The 24,819-nt window shown below is 41.5% G+C and overlaps 1 protein-coding gene across 6 annotated transcripts in view; it reads left to right on the forward strand.

The window, feature by feature from the left end:
• LOC126419270 (cyclin-dependent kinase 12-like) overlaps positions 1-24,819 on the forward strand; it is a 100,892-nt gene that overhangs the window by 33,572 nt on the left and 42,501 nt on the right. For 4 of the 6 annotated variants that reach the window (XM_050086430.1, XM_050086428.1, XM_050086431.1 and 1 more), the window contains exons 4-5: positions 10,756-10,887; positions 12,632-12,796. In XM_050086430.1, the coding sequence (XP_049942387.1) occupies positions 10,756-10,887; positions 12,632-12,796 (297 nt within the window). The remainder of the gene's footprint in view (positions 1-10,755; positions 10,888-12,631; positions 12,797-24,819) is intronic. The other 2 variants (XM_050086429.1, XM_050086433.1) reach the window with 2 other exon arrangements.

A 24,819-nucleotide genomic window follows, 5' to 3' on the forward strand; every position in this document is an offset into this window, starting at 1 on the left:
ACGTCTCCCATCTATCCACTGGAGAGCACATGACGACCTGTGTGGTAGTGACCACTTTTCCATCTTCCTGTCACTGCCCTGGCGTCAGGCCCATGAATGCCTGCCCAGGTGAGCTTTAAACAAGGCGGACTGGGAAAATTTCACCTCTGACGTCACTGTTGACTCTGCATCACATGGTAACATTGATGTGATGGTTGAGCAGGTGACACAACCCCTCGCTCTGTAGCGTGCCCTCCCCGGTGAAAGACAATCCCTTGGTGGATGCCGGAAGTTGCTGAGGCAATTACAGAGTATTGGCGAGCTCTACAGCGATATAAGCGACACCCTTCCCTAGACATCTGATAACCTTTAAGTGGCTGCATCCCCGTGTACGCCAGCTTATAAAACAAAGGAAACGGGGGTGCTGAGAGGTATGAGTCAACTATTGGGTGCCACATGTCACCTTCCCATGTCTGGACAAAGATCAGATGTTTTTTGGGTACCAGACCCCAACAGGTGACCCTGGCATTATAATCAATGGCGTGTTATGTACCAATGCAAACACAATTGCCGAGCACTTTGCTGAGCACCATGCTCGAGCCTATGCGTCGGGGAACTCCCCCACCCGGCCCAGCCTTCTGCACCCACAAACGGCGGATGGAAAGGAAAGTCCTATCTTTCACTACACGCCACAGTGAACCCTATAACACCAAATTTACGGAGTGGAAGCTCCTCAGTGCTCTTGCATATGGCCCCGACATAGCTCTTGGGCCGGATCAGATCCACAGTGAGATGTTTAAACATCTCTCGTCTGATTACAAGTGCCATCTCATCATCATCTACAACTGGATCTGGTGTGATGGTGTCTTTCCATCCCAATGGCGGGAGAGCACCATTGTTCCAGTGCTCAAACCCGGCAAAAACCCACTTGATGTCGGTATCTATGGTCCCATCAGCCTCACCAACATTGTTTGTAAGCTGCTGGAACATATGGTGGCGGTGCTGGTCAGGTTGGGTCCTGGAGTCGCGTGGCCTACTGGCTCAATATCAGGGTGGATTCCGCCAGAGATGCTCTACCACTGATAATCTTGTGTCCCTCAAGTCTGCCATCTGAACAGCCTTTTCCAGGCGCCAACACCTTGTTGCCGTCTTTTTTGAACTACGCAAAGTGTATGACACCACCTGGTGACGACATATCCTTGCCTCATTATACAGGTGGGGTCTCAGAGGCCCACTCCAGATTTTTATCCAGAATTTCCTGTTGCTCCGTACTTTCCGTGTCCTTGTTGGTGCCTCTCGTAGTCCACCCACCCATATCCAGGAGAATGGGGTCCCACAGGTCTCTGTATTGAGTGTATCACTATTTTTAGTGGCCATTAATGGTCTAGCAGCAGCTGTAGGACCGTACGTCTCACCCACTCTGTATGCAGACGACTTCTGCATTTCGTACTGCTCCACCAGTACCAGTGTTGCTGAGCAGCACCTACAGGGAGCCATCCACAAGGCGCAGTCATCGGCTCTTGCCCATGGCTTCCAGTTTTCGGCCGCTAAGTTGTGTGTCATGCACTTCTGTCGGCGTCGTACCGTTCATCTGGAACCAGAACTTTACCTTCATGACTAGTTTCTGACGCCCGATTGACATGGCTACCTCACCTTCGTCAGCTTAAGTGGAAGTGCTGGCAGCACCTCAATGCCCTCCACTGCCTGAGCAACACCAACTGGGGTTCAGATCGCTCTACTCTATTGCAGCTCTACAAAGCCCTTGTTCAAGCCCGCCTTGACTATGGGAGTGTGGTTTATGGTTTGGCGGCAAGCTCAGTGTTGCGTGTACTCCACCCAGTGCACCACTGTGGCATTCGCCTAGTGACGGGAGCTTTTAGAATGGGTCCGGTGACCAGTGTCCTGGTGGAGGCTGGAGTCCCTCCCTTGCAGATCCGACATGCACAACTGCTTGCCAGTTACGTTGCACACATTCATAGTTCTTCTGAACATCTGAATTACCGCCTCCTTTTCCACCCGCAGCAGTTTATCTCCCGCATCGGCGGGCCAGGTCAGGGCTAACTATTACAGTTCACATGCGATCCGTTCTGTCTGAAGTGGAGTCCTTCCCTTTCCCACCTCCCATCCAGGTCTGTCCGCATACACCTCTATGGTGTACACCTAGGCCGCAGATTCATCTGGACGTTTTGTGTGACCCGAAGGACTCAGTTACTCCTACCGCTGTCATTTCCTCTCGATCCTTGACGTATTCCGGGGCTCTGAAGTGGTTTAAACAGACTGCTTGATGGCTTGATGGTCATGTTGATTTTGCCTACGTCCACAGAGGCCATTTTGAACAGCATTCCTTGCCCGCTGGCTGCAGTGTATTCACTGCAGAGCTGGTTGCCACCTCTCGTGCACTTCAGTATATCCGTTCATGCCCCAGGAAATCATTTCTTCTATGTACTGACTCCTTGAGCAGCCTACAAGCTATCGACCAGTGCTACCCTTGCCATCCTTTGGTAGCATCCATCCAGGAGTCCATCTATGCTCTGGACCGGTCCCATCATTCAGTGGTGTTTGTGTGGACTCCAGGACACGTCGCCATCCCAGGCAACGAACTTGCCAACAGGCTGGCCAAACCGACTACGTGGAAACTGCTTCTGCAGATGGGCATCTCTGATCCTGACTTACGCCGTAGGATTTTTCGGCTTTGGGAGATGGAACGGCATAACAGTACACACAACAAACTGCGTGTGATTAAGGAGACTACGAAGGTGTGGAAGTCTTCCATGGGGGCCTCTCACAGGGAATCAGTTGTCCTCTGCTGGCTCTGCATTGGCCATGCTTCTGCGACCCACGGTTACCTCCTGCGCCGTGAAGACCCTCCTGAGTGTCAGTGCGGTGCCTGGTTGACAGTGACCCATATTCTGGTGCATTGTCCCACTTTGACCGCCCAGCGATGAAATCTGGCTTACCGGACTCGTTTCTGCTAATTTGATGACGCCTCATCGGCTGATTCAGTTTTACGTTTTATTCATGAGGGTGGGTTTTATCATTTGATATAAGTTTTAGCGCATGTCCTTTGTCCCTCTGTGTCCTCCACCCTAGTGTTTCTAGGGTGAGGTTTTAAGTGTTCCAGAGTGGCTGGCTTCTCCTTTTTTTATTCTCATGGTCAGCCAGCCATGGTAATTTGCTTTGTTGTTTTAATCTCTTCATCCATTTCTGTGGTTCTCTCGTCCTCCTTTGTCCATTTACATGTATGTTGCCCTTCATCGTTCTTGTGATTTTTCCTTTCATTTCGTTTAGAGTTGTCAGTCTCATTTGTTTTATTCTCACACTTGTGGCTTTGTTTATTCAGAACAAGGGACTGATGACCTCGTAGTTTGGTCCCTTTCCCCCTCTTTTAATCCAACCATCCAATGTATTTTCACTGATAATCTTTCATGTATTTCTCTTGTAGAGCCTTGGAGAATAGCATAAAGCCAAAATGCGTAAGCCAGTACAAAATTAATAAATACAGTGGTCAAGACCAGTATCAGATTTTGAGTGCATTAAAAGTGACTGCAACATCTCTCGAAGCAATATGCATTTTACTGTTGAATAAAGTAATTGTGATTGACACCTTGCAATGTTGGAAGGCAGTGTTGCCTGTATGCAGCCAGCCACATTGACGAGGCTCTGTGTATACCAACGGAACAGGCAGCACAGTGAGCATGTGGCACATGAGGAAGAACAGCAGTTGGCTGACAGCTGCCCTACCACTCAACTTGCTGAAATGTTACTTTAAATGAAGTATGTGTGGTATTCCTGAAGTCCACAAGGAAGGCCTACCATTATAACCTGGTAAATTATCCAGTAAAGGTGAAGTGATATCTGCATTCCACAAGGAACTGTTATAGGGCCTCTACTTCTCCTAACCCATATAAACTATTTAAGAGAAAGTCTGAGCAGCCCTCTTGGATTGCTTCCAAATGATGCTGTCATTTACTGTCTAGTAAGTCACCAAATCGTCAAAACCAGTTGCAAAATGACTTACACACAGCATCTATGGTGCAAAAAGTGACAATTGACTATAAATAACAAAATGTGTGAGGTCATCCACATGAGTACTAAAGAAATCCATTGTATTTCGGTTGCACGATAAATCGCACAAATTCAAAAGCTGAAAATTCAACTAAATACCTAGGAGTTATAGTTATGAACAACTTAAAGTTGAAATGATCACATAGATAATGTTATGGGGAAGGCAAACCAAAGAGTGCATTGTATTGATGGAACACTTCAAAGGTGCAACAGGTCTACTAAAGACTGCCTACACTATGCTTGTTTGTCCTCTGGTAGAATATTGCTGTGTGTTGTGTGTCCTTCTCAGATATTATTGACAGAGGACATCAAAAAAGTTCTCAGAAGGGCAGCTCATTTTGTCTTATTAAAAAATAGGGAAGAGTGTCATGATATGAGAAGCAAGATGTGGCAGCAATAATTAAAACAAAGGTGTTTCTCTTTGGTGCAGGATTTTGTCACGAAATTTCAGTCACCAATTTTCTCCTCTGAATGTGAAAATATTTTTCTCAGCAACCTACATAGGTAGAAACGATCATCATAGAAAATAAGAGAAATCCTAGTTCGCACAGAAAGATTTAAATCTTCATTTTTCCTACACATTGTTAGAAAATGTGATTCGAAGAATGCTCTGCCAGGCACTTACGTGTGAACTACAGAGTAGTGAAGTAGATGTGTGAGCAACATCAGGACATTGACAGAATTAAACCTAAAGTCTTCTGACAATATGTAGACTGTACTTTTTTAGTGTTTTCTCCATGTTGAGAAAGAGCTGCCAAGATGGAAACATCTCAATTAAATGCAGAGCATATGAAAGGTGCACGATCCTTATTGTCGCGTGTCTTTTGCGACCAAGTAAGTCAGCCATAGTAGAGAATATCATCTCCGCGTGACATTTAATTGATTTTTCTACTACGAAAATCTTGTCCACAACGAAACCCTTCTGGGACTCAGATATTAAGGAATCTGTGTAAACGTGTTTCTCAGGTCTTATTAATTATGATGGCAGTCTTCAATTGGTCTAGTTAAGGCTTCAGGCCAGGGGTGATTTTAAAATTTTATTAGCCACAGATAGGAGGTGTTGCGTCCCTACACACACACACACACACACACACACACACACACACACACACACCACAGAGAGTGATGGGGGGGGGGGGGCAAGGGAGTTAGTGTTGTCATTGTGACCCAGAGGTGAGGTGGCGCAGGTGCCAATTATAGCTCTACAGCTACATTCACAGTAGGCCAACGAATGACAGCCAGTTATGTTGTTGACAGAGATTTGCTTAGTGTGTACAGGTGGCAAATCAGAACCAATAAAGTGGTTGGCCTTGGTTGCAGTTTGGTTTGCTGGCTGTAAAATCAAAGCATTGGCAGTTGGTTGGCATTGGGATCCCTCTCATAGTGTTGATGCCAGATCAAATATTTGTTGATTCAATAGCGATTTTGTGTCTCTCTGGAATGGGTGTGTATGTGTTTCCATACATCAACAAGACATACTGAGTATGTTTTGTTCATCTGTTTTGCTCTTTGATTTAATAAGAGCATCATCAGAAACTCTGGAACTTACTGTATAAAATACAGTAATTTGCTGTTAAAGAGCAAAACCATTCGGTAAAACATACTGAGTGCTACTCATGGCTGTCCTGAAAAACTTAGTTGCTGCTTCCCCTGCAGGCAATGACTACTCTTGCTAAGGGTAGGTAGTATTTAAAAATACTGGAGTATAGAGTGGAATATGGAGAAAGCATTAAAGCTTATAGTTGTAACACGAATGGAAATGTTTATGGGCCCTTACGAACAAACTGAAAACACTAGGCACTTGGAGGGAAATAACTCAGCTATTAGAAAAGGGAAATAACTCAGCATATTAGAAAGTGATATGCACTATATAAAAAAGAAAATGGTGTTCTTTATTGGCATGTTTTTGCTGTGAATGACAAAGAGATACAAACAAAAGTGGGAGTATCTATGAACTTTCTGCTGCAGATACAGCTCTCCTAAAAGAGGTGGTATCTTTGGGAATTTTAAGGCTTACACAGTTCAGTAACAGATATATGACATTGCCTATATTCTAATTCAACTTTAAGATAGACATTAATTTTGTCCTACCTTTTCTGAACATCAGCTTCTTGTGGTAAAATAAATATTGCGAATGCTGTGACTGCTAAATCCTCTTCTTTCCTCATTAGTCAGTGAAATTGTAATTAAAACTCTACTCTACAACAATAACAAAATGGGACCATCAGCAAGCTATCAAAGCCAACTGTGATTGCACATGACCAAATCCCTTGGTTCAGGCTCTTTGTATGGTGTGAAGGAGAAGCCCAACACCAGTGCCCTGGTGACCAGTGTTTGGCTGAATGCAGACTGTCATTCACTGGCCTAGTGTGTACGTGTCACACAATTAACCATGCTCTCCTTCTTATGGTACAGGGATTATTTTAAAGTTCTGAATTGATTAGAATCATATGACTTTTGTAATGAAAGTGTTGCTGATCAAATGCCTGTCACTTTGTATTCCACTATTTCTTATGAAGGCTCCTTCCATGTTCTACTCTCCTAGTGCTTACTAGCATAAAGAGACTTACTGCATTTGACTATAACATGATTTTATTAAGTTATTGATTTATAAATGGATGTATAAGCAGTTAATTTTACCATTCAGTAGGTCTGAAATGGTCATCTAAGATGTTTCCTTTGTTGTGCATGTGTACAGTATAGTTCGATTTCTGAATACTCTGTATTCTGTCCAGTATTTTGTTGCATAGTTTTTAATACTTTAATTTGTGATTGCTTTTGTCGAGACATGTAATAAGTGGAGGTAGTTGCCTTTTTGAAATCTTGGGAACCGATTTCACAAGGGGCTGCACTGCTATCAGATTTCTGTAATTATTCATGTTTATGGCATGTGAACTTCAGAACTCAAATATCAGTGTCTGAAAGCAGTTAGATGAAACAGTCAGAAATTCTCGAGAAAATGAGAAAATTGACTTTGAAGTTCTCAGAGTGACCTTAATTTATTAAAGGTAGGAGAGATTTTGGAGTGTTGCATGGCTCTGTCAGTAGCACTTGAGGGTGGTAGCCAGTGGACTGCTGGTTTGAGATCATCTTTGCTCATTATTTTTTTCTGGTTCAGTTCAAACACTTGCATTATTTAAATATAAAGTTCATTAAGTATATGGCAACTCACACCCCTAATTATCATTTTTTATGGAAAATGTGTGTTTTCTTACTTCTGATTATTGTAATACCATGGAAAAATTCCTTCTTTCTGTTCATTGATCATAATTACCTCGTCACATGTTACATACTGTTTTCGTGTAAGGTTTGTAACGTATAATGGAATCAGTCTTCTGGTAGTAACATTGCTTCTTCAGAAATTACCACTGTTTGTGTTGGTTTGATGATGCTATTTTCTTTGATGATTTGCTTGTAGTATACATAGATATATTTCATGTGTAATCTTGAAACATCACTGCTTAAGTACCCTTCAGCAACATCATCTTGTGCGGGATCAGGCAAATTGCCATTGCCCTGCCTCCCCTCCCTCCGTCACTCCGTCCGTCACTCCGTCCGTCACTCCGTCCGTCACTCCGTCCGTCACTCCGTCCGTCACTCCGTCCGTCACTCCGTCCGTCACTCCGTCCGTCACTCCGTCCGTCACTCCGTCCGTCACTCCGTCCGTCACTCCGTCCGTCACTCCGTCCGTCACTCCGTCCGTCACTCCGTCCGTCACTCCGTCCGTCACTCCGTCCGTCACTCCGTCCGTCACTCCGTCCGTCACTCCGTCCGTCACTCCGTCCGTCACTCCGTCCGTCACTCCGTCCGTCACTCCGTCCGTCCGTCCGTCCGTCACTCCGTCACTCACTCACAACACAACTTGACCTTTGCCTCTTGCTTACTGATAACCCCACACACTTCAGGGTGAACACAGTACTTTCTTGGCCATTGACCTTTCCATTTGCAGCCATTGTCTTCTGCCATCCATCCACTAGAGTGTGTTGCAGTGAGCAGTTTACAGTCTTCTCATCCTTCCCTCAGCATCACTCCCCTGAATGCCTGCTCAGATGGGCTCTCAATGGTGCTGCCTGGAGTGCTTTCACCTCTGCTGTCACCCTTGGCTGGCTGCCAATGGCTATCGGTTTTCAGCGGTTAAGACTCACTTCGTGCTCTTTTGTCAATGTTGTACTGTTCATCCACAACCAGAACTTTACTTCAACAACCAACTTCTCAATGTGGTGGCAACTTATCACATTTAGGACTGGTCTTTGATTCTCGGTTGATGTGGATTTCCCGTCTTTGCCAGCTTAAGCTGGCTGCATATTAATACACTTCGCTGCCTGATAAACACCAGCTAGGATGCAGCTCGCACAACCCTTCTGCAGCTCTACAGAGCCCTGATACAATCCCGTCTCTACTATTGGAGTCTGGCATACGGTTCAACATTGCGCATACTGGATCTGATACACCATTGTAGGGTTCAACTTGCAACAGGAGCCTTTCGAACTAGTCTTGTGACCAGTTGACTCATGAAGGATGGGATCCCTCCATTGTGGATCAGGCACAAACAGCAACTTATCAGGTATGTAACCCATGTTCGCAGCTTTCCTGAGCACTTAAACTATGATCTTCTCTTTCCAAACACAGAAATCCATCTTCCACAATAGTGGCCTAGATCAGGGATTATGATCAGTCCACGTTTGGTCCGTCCTCTCTGAACTCCAGTAGTTTAATCTTCCACCTCTCCTCTGGGCCCACTCACATACACCTCCATGGTGTATCCCTTGGCCACAGCTTCATCTCGACCTATCACAAGGTCTGAAAGACTCGATCCCTCTCAAGGCCCTCTGTCTCAAATTTTTCTCTGTCCTTGGCGAATCCTGGGGTTCAAATGTAGTCTACATTGATGGCTTGATGGTTGCTGGTCAAGTGGACTTTGCTTATACTCACACAAAACATACTGAACCGCATTCCTTTCTGGATGGCTGTAGTGTTTTCACTGCGGAGTTGATAGCCATCTCTCGTGCTCTTAAGAGTATCGCTTACTGCATCGGTCGGTCCTTTCTCATCTGCAGCGACTCCTTGAGTAGTTTGCAAGCTGTCGACCAGTGTTAACCCCATTCCTTGGTCATTGCTGTCCAGGATTCTCTGTATGCCCTCGAACAATGTGGATGCCCAGTCACTTTCGTCTGGACCCCAGGTCATGTCGGGATTCTGGAGAATGAACTCACTGATAGCCTGGTTAAACTGGCTACCAGTAAACCGACTCTTGGTATCAGTATTCCGGAAACAGACCTCCAATCAGTATTGTGCAGTCAAGTGTTAGGAGTCTAGAATACTCACACTGACTTACCAAACAAACCATGGGTGATAAAGGAGACTACAAATCTGTGGAGGCCCTCCATGTAGGCCTCTCACAAGGACTCTGCTGTCCTTTGTCGGGTGTGCATCACCCATACGTGGCTGAGGCCTGGTCGTGTCCTCCATCATGAGGACCCACCCCATGGTCGTTGTGGTTACCATTTGATAGTAGTCCACATTTTGCTGGACAGTCCCCAAACTACCCACCCTGTGGCAGACTCTCAATCTCCCTGACTCGCTACCACTTTTGTGAGGAGGTGATGCCCCAGCTACTGATTTAATTTTACATTTTATTCATGAAGGGGCTTTCGCCTTTCTCGTTAAGGGAGGGCCACGTAGCCTTATTGAGGGGTTGGGAGAAAACTCTGTTGCCTCCTCTGCCCACACCAGGATGTGGTTGTCCAGGCTTGGTGGTCCAGCTGGGTGCTCACCCTACCTGCTCTTTTACTCTTCTTCTCCCTTCTCCTGTTGTCTGTTAGACTTGTTCATCTTTTGTCTTTCTATGCTTTTCTTGCCCTGTCCACGTTGTTAGTCTTTCATAGACAGTTTGAGTGGAGTTAACTGTGGTAAGTGGCGGGCACTGGGTGATGTATGTTACTTCATTGCTGCTCTCCAGATGAGGCACCTTGCATGCCCATCATCCTCCCTTTTGTCCCTTATCTTGCCTTCATTGACATTTCGTACACCCCCCCCCCCCCTCCCCTCTGGTGCTAGAGTTTAGCATGGTAGGCTATCTCTCATGTACAGTCATGTAGACCTGTCTGTCTGAGGAAAAAGGGACTGATGACCCTATAGTTTGATCCCTTTACTCATCCAACAACCCAGCCAACGAACAATGGCATGAGCTCTCAGTTTTGGCAACTGATGTCAATGTTAACCAATAGTAACGGGCATACTGCAGAGGTTGTAAAAATGCACATATGAGAGTCTCTCTGTGAAGATACGCACTCAGATATTGCATTTCTAGTAAACTCACATACACTTCTCATAAAAATGATAGATGTGTGTTAATTATCATATATTTGATGAATTTTATATTTAAATGATGTAGGTATTAGAATTCAACTAGATAAAAAAAATACTGAAGCAAGACTTCAACCAGCACTCCAGCAATTACAGCTCAAGTGCCCCTGACAGAGCTACATGTCTTGTTATAAACTGACCTATATTTAGTAAATTAAGGCATGTTGGAGAACTTCAGGATCAATTTTCTTGAATTTTGAGAGCTGCGTTGAACTGCTTTGGCCAATTCATATTTGAATTCTGAACTTCGCGTACCATAGATGTGAAAAATTACAAAAATATGATTACTGTACCCCTTATCAGTAGGCTGTTGAATGTAATCGTGTATAAGTATTTGTATTCCAGGAGACAACAGGAAGCCCAAAAGACACCAGCATAAAAAGTATAAGAGAGCATGGGAAACCAGTTAAGACATTAGAATGTGTAGAAGAAGTGGACACACCATCAGATAGTGGAAACTGTGATATGACATATCAGGTAAATAGGTTGTAGAATTTTGTAGTACTTAAGGTTTTTTAGATTTCTTAAGGATTTAAATTTTCTTAAGTCTGACATTTTAACAGTTGAAGTACAAAGTGGTGAAAATGAAAAGTTTAAATGGCAATTGAAGCCTTTTGATTGTTCACTGTTTCCTGCAATACATCTTCCGTGCAGTAGCTAAACTGTAGTTCATAGCCATCCAGATGGATAATAAACTGAGATGGTACTAGCACATAAGTAAGTTAACCAAAAGGTCCAGTTTTGCTTGCTTCAGACATAGAAGTATCTCTCATTATGTTAACTAGAAATATCTCATTATGTTAACCTGCAGACAGAATTGCTGAATTACAACAATGCATTTTGACATTTGAAACTTCCTGGCAGATTAAAACTGTGTGCCCAACTGAGACTCGAACTCGGGACCTTTGCCTTTCGCAGGCAAGTGCTCTACCATCTGAGCTACTGAAGCACGACTCACGCCCGGTACTCACAGCTCGCAGGAGAGCTTCTGTAAAGTTTGGAAGGTAGGAGACGAGATACTGGCAGAAGTAAAGCTGTGAGTACCGGGCGTGAGTCGTGCTTCGGTAGCTCAGATGGTAGAGCACTTGGCCGCGAAAGGCAAAGGTCCCGAGTTCGAGTCTCGGTCGGGCACACAGTTTTAATCTGCCAGGAAGTTTCATATCAGCGCACACTCCGCTGCAGAGTGAAAATCTCATTCTGGATTTTGACATTTGCTTTGCAATTCTTCCTAGTTCGTAAATCTTGAGGCTAACAAATTTTTAAGTGGTAAAATACACTGGTGGCTTGATGCCCTCTTTTTTGGTGCTACTGCCAGAAGAGTTGTCTGTGTCAGCATTGGCATTTGCCTTCTTTCTTGTTTCTCATTGGTTATAATTATACAACACCACTACCACATGTAGAACTCTTAATTCACCCACATTCTGTAGTTATCAGTACTAAACAAATGTACTTCAGACAACTTATGGGCAATCCAATGATGTTCAGTTATTGTAGAATAATTCACTGAATTCAGACCAACTTTTGCTGTTTTGAATGTGAGACATTGTCAATGTTGTGTGTTCCCCACCTTGATGTGCTAAAAATTTATTTAATTTTTGTGAGGTAACTCCTGACATCTTTCGGAACTGAATTATTCACATTTTTTGTTGTCATAGTTGTTCATTGTGTTTGTTTGATTATGCAAGTGGATGATAAAGAAGACATATTTATATCTTAAGCAATGTTTTCTCCCCATGTTCAACATTGCTAGCATCATTATCAGTGGCAATTTTTTTGTTGAATCCTGCACTTCAGTTTTTGTCAGATTGTATGCCGTGCTTTCATAAACATGCTGCCCATATTCTAGCAGACAGGGACAGTATTATGTCCATGCGAATGCAATTTTATACTGTTAAATGAGTGTTTGGAAAGAATGTCATTTTAGCGAAAATTTGGGCATGTGTGAAAAAAAAGTTGCCACTGACGACATCTTTGGAAATAAGAATGCAAAACATGCATAGTCTAAGTAACTGTCACAAATTTCAGCTGCATAGAAGATTAATAAACAAACTGAATGAATTATTATAGCTCAGGTAACTATGCAATTCATACACATGGAAAAATGCTACTAAGTTTAATGAATGGTAGTAGGTGAATAACTGTCAATTTGTTGTGTTTGTTAGACTCTTCTGACTTGTTTTAATTTTTGTGCTAGTCGTGTGTAAAGTATTATTGTTTTTAGCAGGCCTTGCAGAGCATACCACCTCATGTGCAATGTCAGCCATTAGACTTGTGTGAGCCATTGAATATTGGTGAAGCCATCAGGAGGTACAGAACGTCGTTTACGTTGAATTGGTCCTCATCTTTAGCAAAGCTCATTGAACTATTTTCGTGGCTAGCAAAGAAAGTGAGAACCTCTGCTTTACTGTTAATATCTATGATACGTAGTTCAAATTCTGTAACAAAGTGGTTGAGTAGTAAAATAAGTGCGTAATTAGTGTAAATTATTAGTTATATTCAGTGTCTGTAGATATGCAGTTTCACGCCAGTTGGATAAATTTTTCAATTCTGTACTGTATTTCTTTGGTTCTATTTATTAGCTTGTTTTTAAATAACTTCCGTTCTTAAGCATGCTTTTAATTTCTGTCATGAAGCTGCTGACGCAATAGTAAGAAAATTTATGATAATACATGTTAGCTGTACTGAGGACTGGATTTCCATAAGATAACATCCTCAGAGATGAAAATCGTACTTCTTTGATGAATGATAAGAAATAAGAATAAAATATAAACATGGTATTTTCAGTTATAAATGTTAAATCTTGTTACTTCTGCTGCTGCCCTCTCCTCTGCTCGATAACTGTGTGTCTATTTTTGATTTCATGCAATGAACTGAAGATACTTGGACTGTGGAGCTGCACCACATTTATTTAAGAAATTGGAGGCCAAAAATATTAGAAATCAGTTGTGAACTATAAATTCAACCACCACCATTAGCACCCCCACCCCAAAAAAAAAAAAAAAAAAAAAAAAAAAAAAGGGTCGTCATCACATAATTTCCAAACCACTTATTGTCAATGGCATATGAAATAGTGTCTTCTGCGTTTGTTGATAATTAACCCTTTCGCTGCTACAGGCGTCCTCTCTGCATTCGGCGTAAGGATGGCTTTGTTATGGATGTACTGCTCGCCAAATGTTAGTGCCTGTGTTGAGAGATGCTGTTGTAGATGGCAGGAAATACATATGATTTTTTGAAAGCTATTCAGCGAAAAAAATTGATTTTTGCTCATATTATACTCTGATATCTTCGCTTGATGACTGATTGAATTTCATTTCCTTATATGCCATAATTACTGTGCTGCATTAAATTACTTAAGACTGTGTGCGAAATTTTAAAAGTTTTGCAGAGATAAAAATGCATTGCATAAACTTCGCATGTGGTTGATTTTAGGCCATACATTACAGCAAATGAAATGTAGAGATGATCTCTAAATTTTATTTGAAATTGAAAGCAGAACAATGCTTCACTTTATTCTAGAGTTAAAGGGGTTTATATCCGATGGCTGGTCCAACGCGACACGCTCATTCACGTTCTTACTCATTGCGAATTGTGGGCATAACAACTGTCATATCTAATAAATGATTAAAGGTATCAAAAGGAGGTTTTCTGTAAATGATAGCACGTAATGAGGCACATATGTTGTGTGATAAATACTCAAAAATTTTTTGTTCACAGAAAAATGGAAGTAACTCCATCGACGGCAGTGAGAGATCAGTGGCTCAGGATGCTTTTATAGACATCCATAGCAGTGAAGGAAAACCCAGGTGTCCTGCATATACACGTCCAACAGCACCTGGGGAGCAGTGGGGAAAATATGTGTATACATGTCCACAGCAGTGCAAAGTTAATTAGTTTAGGAATTATCCGTACTCACTACAGTGGAAGTTATGTAGGAATTTGCTTTGCTGGTGAGAACGGTGTCCTCCTTAATTATTAAAATAAGAACAAGAAGAGTGCTTCTGACACAAGCAAACAGTGTTGAATCTGAGGCTATAAGAGTTTCAGAGCTTATGCTCATAAGGAGAAGGGACAAGTAGAAAAGGGGAAAATGTAGAAAATGACAACTGTATAGGAGAAGTAACTTGAGGTAAAGTCACTCCAAATTCTGAACCAAAACAGACAAATGCAGAAAGTTAGAAAGAAGGAACAATGCACTGGAAAAGAAGTCAAAATCCTATAATACATTCTTACTTTCTGTAATTTTTCTACAGCTTCTCTCTCACCAGAGTTAGTTTGCTTTCTCACATTTCCTAACTGTCTATATTGTATCTCCTATACAATTGCTTATAATGAAAAATATTTTTTTATAAACTTATAGCAGTTGGTAAAAAAGCTTAAATTAGCTTTCCAAGAAAAGAAACTGACTTATAACGTTGTTGTGGTCTTTTCTGCATCCCTCAGGATACGAACATAATCCACTACATCCATGCAACAAATGTCCCACAAAGCAGGGTTACACTCTACAATCAGTAAATGCTGGTGGAGTAGCAGGAGAACACAAAGGTTACATTCAAAGTCGGAAAGCAGCAGGACCAGAGGAGACACATTCTGAATTCCATAAATTGTTTGATGAAGAACAAATAGATTGGATGATAAAACCATTCAATAAAAATTACGTGTAATTCAGGTACCATTCCTCAGTGCCCTCAGTCAAGAGTTTGTAATCTTGCCCAAAAAAAAAAAAAAATACTGATTTCACAACAAATGTGATAAGTCATGTCATGAAAATATTTCTAAAAATTATTCACAAAAGAATCTACAAAGTCTCTCCATTAAAACTATATCGGAAGTGAAGACATGAACTGTGGTGTCTGTGCTTGTTCTACTGATTATCAAACAGCTTTTTAGTGAGTACAACATTGCAAGACAGTCAAGGTGCTGAAAAACAGTGGGGTATATGACAACGACCTGGATCATAATTAATTTGTATTGAAACCAATATTCCACTACAAGAATAGAAAATGATAAAATGACACATTAAAGATATGCTAAGGAGTGAGACGGGGCTGTATTTTGTTGCCACCAATATTTTAGCTCATATTCCCTTCAAAGAAGCCAATGAAAATGTTGAAGAAAGAATTGCCTTGAAGCTGAACAGTATCCACTACACTAACTGTAATATTTGCTGACAGCTTAAATAGCCTTAGACATCTTGTATCCTGCATCACCAAAATATGAGTGTTGTGGGCTAGAAATAAACATAGGTGAAACAAAATTCATTGTCATCAGCAAGAAATATATACCATACTGTCACTTAAACCATAAATATGCCATGTTAATTATTAATTATTTGACGTAAGCAGCTTCTTGGTGGTAGTTTATTTTGGGTGTTGCCTTTCATCAGCAGTATGTGTACTACAAAAGAGCTTTCTTCTAATACATTACTTCTAGTATATGTAGTAGTGTTTTATGTGTGTGTGATTTTTCTTGTCTTTATAATGCAACTTGCCATATGCATAATGGTTTTTAGCATGTGCCAGTGATATTATTTCATAATAATCTTGTAGTAATAAGATAATATGCTTTATACATACTTAAATGCAATAAGCATAAGTGTTTTTATAAAAATATATGCAATTGTCATTGACAATTACTGTACATAAGATTATTTTTTGTTATATATCGTAGAATATATATAATGCTACTTCTAATTTTTGTTATATCTGCTTGCAGAACAAAGAAACGTGTTGCCATTCAAGAACACTATGAAATCTTTGAGTGTGTGTGTGTGTGTGTGTGTGTGTGTGTGTGTGTGTGTGTGTGTGTGTGTGTGTGTGTGTGTGTGTGTGTCAGAACAAAACCACACAGTCAGTGACAAAACATAGTGCCTGTCAGTTCTATATATTGCTGAAAAGGGCAGCTTACTAAATACATAGGAAGAAATATGCAACTTCCCCATATAACAATACATCCTGTCCGCCCCGATAGCTGAGTGGTCAGCTTGACAGATTGCCTTTCTATGGGCCCGGGTTCGATTCCCAACTGGGTCGGAGATTTTCTCCGCTCTGGGACTGGGTATTGTGCTGTCTTCATCATCGTTTCATTCCCATCTGGCGCGCAGGTCGCCCAATATGGCGTCGAATGTAATAAGACCTGCACCAAAGCGGCTGGACCTGCCCCGCAAGGGGCCTCCCGGCCGGTGACACCAAACACTCATTTCCAATAGATCCTGACATTCTAAATTAATAGATTGATCTACAAAACCAAAAAATGTTGAAAATTTCATTAGTATTCTTTAATGGAAATAATTTTCTTTGTTACGCTAACAGAGGTAATACAAATTAGAAAAAATAATCTTTGCATGCACAGCAATTGCCAATGACAACTGCGTATATTTTCATTAAAAAAATACCTTACTTTTTGCATATAAAGCTTATTGTTAAGAAATGTTGTCACTGGCATATGCTAAAAAGCGTTGCATAGAAGGCATGTGAAATTGTAATGATATGAAAAATCACATACACAAAAAATACTACCACATATACTAGAAGTAACATAAAAGAAGGTCTTTTGTAACCCAGATATGCCCAAACCTGTGCAGTAAAATAAAATACTACAAACAAGCAGGTCACATCAAACAGTAAATCATTAATGACATATTTACAATTTATACAAAGCTGCAAAGCACCAAATGTAACAGACATTTCGTATTGCCTAAACACTAATGGTGAATTTATTGAGCAAGAAAACAAATTATACATACCTATAAACTAACATTAACAACAAATGGGAAAACTTGAAAGAAATTAAAGTTCCTGTTGAGAAAGCAGGAGCTGCAGTTCGTAAAATGACAGAGCCATCACCTCTTAATCAAAACAAAATTAAGATTTCTACATTGCTACATGTTTTCCATTCTTTTCTGTGGATGTGGGACCTGAACTTTGACTGAGATGACAAGCAAATGACTTGAGGCATTTGAGAGGTGGCTGTCCTGGAGAAAATCTAAGAGTACCATAGACAAAATTACTGACAATGGAATTTTCTGTGAAATAAAGAAAAACAGGTTCCAAAGCTAGTAAAATGTGGAAAACTACTGTTACAACCCCCTGAACTGGGATTGTAATACGTCAGAATGACAGAGGGTTATGTTTTGGGAAAGAACGGTGATTCATGCTGAAGCATGAAGGGAAACACTGTCAAGAATGTCATTGATTTTATTGCATCGAAGGTACACAGTGAGCCTTCTGCTGATCCCAATGATTGTGCCTCGCAGAGTCCATGCATGGGTCAATGCCAATGCCAGAATCTGCTGCATCGGTGTCCGGCTGCCCCGCCTTGCAGATGTAGCCCTCCTACTGACATCATAGATCAGTGGGCACCGCATGTGTCAGTTTTGCCGGTAGCCTGGGACACGACTGGCTGCTCCCTCAAGCACAACTCGTGGACCTCATGTAGTTTGCCAGACAGAAACTGCTGACCACCATCGATGTAATGAGCCTAAGCAGCTCTGGCCATCCACCCAACTCAATAAGGGACTGCAGACAGCTCTGCATCGAGGAGGCCATGAGTTACAATGCCCGTGCTCCGCCTCTACGGACAGAGCTTGCAGTCTGCTGGACAGTGTCACCCAGAGCAGCGGAGGCTAGCAGACCTCTCACTCCTTGTGCTAGTGCAGCTCCCAGATACGGCTTGCCCCACCACAGCTTTGGCGTCTCTCTGCAGTGAAGGTTGATGGTAGTTTTAAGTGGGCCGGTAAGGTGCTGATATCCATCACTAGAAGGTTGTTGTGATTGACCTGCAACTTTCATTCTGTCCAGTTTTAGATGTGAACAGAATGATAACATGATTGCCCCCTTTGAACTTCCAGGCTCGCTTATTTATATGTCTTTTCTCTATGACTGAATAAGTTCCTCTAAAGGGAACAAGTGGAGTGCTCTTTAATAATACCATGTCAGTTTTCCTTAGCCCACTTCGGCCCCTACACATAGGTCACTAGGTGCTGTTGCAACTGCAATCTATGGGTTCTTCACAGCATGTCAGTGCCCTCTGCTGCCCTTAGTACTTCACACTTGTATACAGTGCCCGCCAGGCTGTACCTTCTTGCCTGCACGCTGTGTCGTAGACCTGCCTCGCAGCTGTTGTTTGCTAAATATCAACATTGCCTGCACCTGCCGTCTGACGTGATAAGTCTCTCAACTACTACCTTACAGCCATAGATGCAAGAAATTTACAAGAATTCCCCAAATCCATGCCTGCACTTACTTGTGGCGCAGCACTACAGTATCTCACCCATGTTATGAGGCCTGGAAACTGGTATAAACTTCTGCATAACATTTTTTTTTTTTTTTAAGGAAAGATATCTGGTAAAATGAGGCTGAGGGAGGAAACAGCATCTTGACTCAGAAACTTAATGACATGGACTTCACACAGGAGAGAGAAACTCTCTTGAACAAACAAAAAATAATAAAGTTGTGATGGTCACCACCATATTGAATGGATAAGCACTAGGAGGAGGATTGTAATTTTTCCAGATTTCTGGTAGTAGGCAGAGTATCTATGGCTCCACTTGTTAGACAGTTGGTTTTACCCCAACGATAAGTTTCTTCTTCTTCTTCTTCTTCTTCTTCTTCTTCTTCTTCTTTTCATGTATTAGGGATATTGCCTGTTATGGTTAGGTTAAATGTAATTTTATATGCAGATGATCTAACTTTGATAAGAGAGAATGATTACATTGAGATAAGAGTCTGTAAGCTGCAGCAGATAGCCTAAGATTGCAACCTAACATTGTCTGTAGATAAAAACAAAAGTGATAGTATTTCAGTGGAGTCAATCGGTAACATCTAAAATAGGCTTGAATAAATATTTTAACTACCTAGGATGCCACATCACTTACCATAGGCTATAAATCCTTGACACTAGGTTGGTAAAACATTTATCCAGGTGACAGCATAACTCATTTGAATTGGGTCCATCAAATTGCACTTGTAGATTCTGAAAGTGTAGCTATCTTGTGGCTACAGTGACAGTGTCATACAGATAATTTATGCATTGAGGGATCGTGTATGAGAGTTGCTCCAAGTATCTTTGAAAAGTGGCTAGTGCACTTGATATGCCAAAATGTAATCTGGTCTACCTATACAGTCCCTGTAGTGTATTTATCACCGAGATTTTCCAGGCTTCTACATCCAGTTTTAACTAGGTGTGCATCTGCTAAATCTATTTTGGGGACTAGCTTTTCCCATAGCTCCTCTGGCATTGGAATAGAGTAGATATCAGAATTACTCTGGACATTGTTGGGAGCCCTAATATTGACATGACTATATTAGATCCTGTAGGTTTCTTAACAACTAGCATAGACTTTGCTTACTATCAAGATGTAATGGATGCAATAAACACAGTTCCTTGTAACCTGGCCAGTTCTGCATTTACCAGATTTACCAGTTCACACATGGCAAATAGAAATGTTTGAGCTCTGCTAAACTGAGGCTAAGCTGAGTATTTTGGTTATGTGAGCTGTAAAATGTTTTGTACGACCCAGTTAAGGTTTAAACAATTGTGTATATTGCTGGTAGTGGTCTTCAGTCTGAAGACTGGTTATAATGCAGCTCCCCTTTCCATTCTACTATATCCTGTGCAAGACTCTTCATCTCCGAATAACTATTGCAACCTATATACATTAGAACCTGCGTACTGCATTCATATCTTAGTCTCTGTTTGCAATTCCCCTGGCCCCTCCTATCAACACATCCCTTCTTTTGGTCAAATTGTGCCACAAATTTTTTGTTCCCCCAATTATATTTCAGTACCTCCTCATTAGTTAAATGATCTACTCCTATAATCTTCAGCATTTTTTTTTTTTTTTTTTTTCTTTGTAGCACCACATATTCTCTTCTTGTCTGAACTGCTTTTCCTCTAAACTTAATTTTCATACAAGGCTATACTCCAGACAAATACTTTCAGAAAAGACTTCCTAACACTCGAATCTATATTCGATGTTCATATTTCTCTTCTTGCTGTTGCAAGTCTACATTTTATATCCTCTCTTCTTCGACCATCATCAGTCATTTTGCTGCCCAAATAGCAAAACTGTTCTACTACTTTAAGTGTCTCATTTCCTAATCTAATTCGCTAAGCATCACTTGATTTAAACTCCACTACATTCCATCACACTTGCTTTGCTTTTGTTGATGTTCATCTTGTATCATACTTTCAAGACACTGGTCATTCTGTTCAACTGCTCTTCCATGTCCTTTGATGTCTGTGACAGAATTACAATGTCATCAGCAAACCACAAAAGTTTTTGTTTTTTATCTCAGAACTTTAATTTCTTATCCAAATTTTTCTTTGGTTTCCTTTATTGCTTGCTCAAAGTACAGACTGAACATCATCAGGGATGGTCTAAAAGTATGTCTAACTCCCTTTTCAACCACTTCTTTCCTTTTATACCTTTAGACTCTTAACTGCTGTATGGTTGCTGTAAAAGTTGTAAATAAGCTGTATTTTACCCCTGCATTTTCAAAAGCTTTCTGTATGTCTACAAATACCTGGTACATCGGGTTGCCTTTCCTCAACCTATCTCCTAAGTCATAGTGACTGTATTGTCTCAAGTGTTCCGGTATTTCTACAGAACTCAAACTGATAATTGGTGTCAAGGTCATTACATGTCAAGTGGCCTAGAGGTCCTTGCATGATCATCATGGATTTTGATGAAATTTTGTGTTCACTTTCACATGTTCCCACTGAACGTTGGTGAAGTTTTACTTTTGTCATTATAATATCTGTAGAGATATAGTCGTTTGTTTGATCTCGCAGCACAGCTTTCAACAGTGCACCCAAGTTTTCGGCATCTTTTGAGACATTTTATCTCTGGCAAAATGTTCTTGAAAGAAACAAAACTTAGCCATTATGTACAACTTTTCGCACTCTGTTAAGTGAAATAATTAAAAAGGAACTTAGGGAACTTTTGTATGGTTAATTCGAAGTAGAGAGCTCAAAAAATGGTTGCTCGAAAAAGAAAAGATAAGTTGTTTAGCCTTTTTATATCTCCGGAAGTAATTGAATAAATAAACCTGAAACTTTGCATGTGATATCTTACCAAACCAATACAAAGTCTTAGAATACAAAATTATTCCTCTGCTGCTTTTCAGTACTTCACAAACTGAAGTTCTACAGTTGTTTAGTACTGTCTGGAGAAGGTAATACTGAAACTTCTGATTACTAGGAAGTGAGGTGGAAGAACTCGAAAAACTTCAAAGAAGGGGTGTCTCGTCGTGACGCATGATATATTTCAGCCTGTTTTTCTGCTATAAAAGCTACAGCATCAGATGGGATACAAACTTCAAAATTTGACTGTACATTGCCAGGGCACTAGAGATCTAAATTGTTACTGTATTAATTATATTTAAGTGCCTGACAAATGGTTCATCGAACCACCTTCAGGTTACTTCTCTACCACCCTCGGACAGCGCATGGGAAAACTGAACACTTAAATCTTTCGATGTCAGCTGTGAGTGCTCTTATTCTATTATGATTATCATTTCACCTGATGTAGGTGAGTGCCAACAAAATATTTTTCTATGCTAGTAAAATTATCACACAACAGCTGTAACATACATCTTATGAACTGAACTGCCTTCGAATTTTATGCTACTGTCACATTGTGCAAATTTTGGAGAAGTTCATAGCAGTCTGCCCGATGTATTTTGGAAAGGATTCCATGTTATAAAGAATTTTGAGTATGTCTTTATTCTGCAATGCAATTGTTGTGCTAGTTTGATTCCTGTTAAAAGTGCAGCATATTTTGTGTTTGCATAGTTGTGATTTATGTGGAAATTTCAGGTAGGAATGTCAACAATGTAGGAAAAGAGATTGCTGCTTACCAGAAAGGAGACATGTCAAGTTGCAGACATGCACAATTAAGACACTCACATAAAGCTTTTGGCAGCAGAATTCGTCACTAAGATATATGATAGATATGCCATTCTCTCTCCCTCCCTCTCTCTCTCTCTCTCTCTCTCTCTCTCTCTCTCTCTCTCTCTCTCTCTCTCTCTCTCTCTCTACACACACACACACACACACACACACACACGCACGCAAGCAAGCAAGCAAGCAAGCAGGAAGAGATGAACACTGTCTGGTGAAGTGTGCATGGACAAGACTGTCAACAGGCACAGTGCAGGAGGTTGTGGGGCAGGGAGATGGGGTCAAAAAGAAGAGAAAAAGTAGTGGGGAAAGACAGTTAGATTCCTTGGCAGAGGGCTGCAAATAAACATGGTGGGAGATGAAATGGGGAGGAGATGATAGGACAGAGGGGTTGGAAACTGTTGGGTGGAGGGTGTGGGGACAACCATAGGTTGAGGCTGGGGTAATTACGGGAGTGGAGAATGTGTTGTAAGGATAACTCCCATCTGCGCAGTTCAGAAAAGCTGGTGGTGGAGGGAAGGATCCTGATGGGTCAGGTAGAAAAACAGGCATTGAAGTCAAGTACGTTATTTTAAGCTACGTGTTGTGCCACAGGTTGGTTTGCTTTGTTCTTGGCCACAGTTTGGCAGTGGCCATTCATCCTGGCGGTCAGCTGGTTGGTTTCATACCAATATAGAAAGCAGTGCAGTGATTGTAATGGAGTTGATAAATGATACGGCTGCTTTCACAGATGGCCAGGCCCCTGATGGGGCAGGATGAACCTGTGACAGGACTGGAATAGGAAGTGCTGGGTGGGTGGATTGGGCAGGTTTTGCACCTGGTTCTTCCACAGGCATATGATCGTTGTGCCAAGGGGTTGAGACTGGGAGTGGCATAGGGATGGACTAAGATGTTGCGGAGTTTGTGTGGGCAATGGAACATCACTGTAGGAGGGGTGGGAAGTATCTCGGGTAGGATGTCCCTCATTTAAGGGTATCATGATAGGTAACCCCACGTGATAGTGGCATTCTGGCCTGAGATGTTGGAGTTGGCAGTCATGGGTGCATCAGGTGTGTGTGTGTGTGTGTGTGTGTGTGTGTGTGTGTGTGTGTGTGTGTTCTGATGAATGCTATGGCCAAAAGCTTTATGTGAATGTCTTTTTAACTCTGCCTGTCTGCAGCTTGACAAGTTTTCTTTATGGTAAATAGCAATCTGTCTTTTCCTACATTGTGATTTATGTGGAACAATAGTGCACTAGTGAAAAATTGTACAGGTGTATTACTGTTATCCATGGTAGCTTAACCACTGCTGGTTTCTTTGAGAGACAGAGAGAGAAACAGCATCCCCATCATCATATAGGGACCATGTCTGATAGCTGTACAACAGCAGCCAAGATTAGGTTTAAGTGTTAGAGGCCAAAGTTAGAAGAAGTCTCTTCTCGGACCCTAAGCTCATGCTTGCTTCTAGCTGCTTGAATTTTTTACTGATTTCAGTACATTGCTGTTCGAGGAAATCTGTACTACTGGCCATGTGGTGCCACTGATGGTGCTGAAGTAACTGCAATAATGTGCTGGTCTAGAACCCAACACTTGTCACTCCTTGATAGCCAATAATATTAATTTGCTGGGCCATGTGCATGCATAAAGTTTATTAAAGCATTCTTCTGCTCAGCAGCGGCCTCTCAGATATTTCCAATCCACGACTATTGCTCGTAAATGCATGCAACATATTGTCCTGACTGGAGGTCCAACATTAATATGAGAGGATGGATCAAATATAAACCATGATTGTTCTTTTACAAACCTTTTTGTAAATGGACAGCTGTGCGATATGTGCTGATTGTTGCTTTCATTTCCAGCTATTGTTCTCCACACCTAGAATGTTGTTGTACAATTTCTTCCGTCAGAATGGCAATGTTAGAGGTATTTTGAAAATACTTGTGGCACAGTTTGGGAACAACACTTTGTGAGAAAGACTCAAGTGTAAACATGGCACAAACAGTTTTCACAAGGATGAGAAACAGCTGAGAATGCATCTCACAGGCGTCTCCAGGGATTAACAAGGCAGAATATCCACATTGTTTGCCAGCTTATTGGAGACGATCACCAATTACAGGTGAAATTACCACTGAGGAGGCTGACATAAGCTGTGGTAGTGCTCAGATGATCATTACTGACAGCTTTGGTTTACAGAAAGTGTCCACTGTGTTGATGCCCCATCTTCTCACTGCAGAGCACAAACTGCCTTGTCTCAGTGTGCAGATGGCTAGTGACAGGCTACGAAACTAAAGTGGGACATTTTTTGCACTGGATTGTGACCTGCAATGAAATGTGGTTTCAACCTCACACCCCTGAATCAAGGAGAAGGTGGAGGAGGGAGGCGGCAGACGAGTGTGGAATGGTGCAAAAAGGACAAATCCACACCCATCAGAGAGAGAAACTCTCTCTCTCTCCATGGGGAAAAATCCTGCAGAAGTCTTTTTTGATTTTAAATAAGTTCTCTTAATCAGTTTTCTCCACAAATTTTGTA

This window comes from Schistocerca serialis, chromosome 9 (genome assembly GCF_023864345.2).
Source record: "Schistocerca serialis cubense isolate TAMUIC-IGC-003099 chromosome 9, iqSchSeri2.2, whole genome shotgun sequence".
In the NCBI taxonomy this organism is placed as follows: Eukaryota; Metazoa; Arthropoda; class Insecta; order Orthoptera; family Acrididae; genus Schistocerca; species Schistocerca serialis.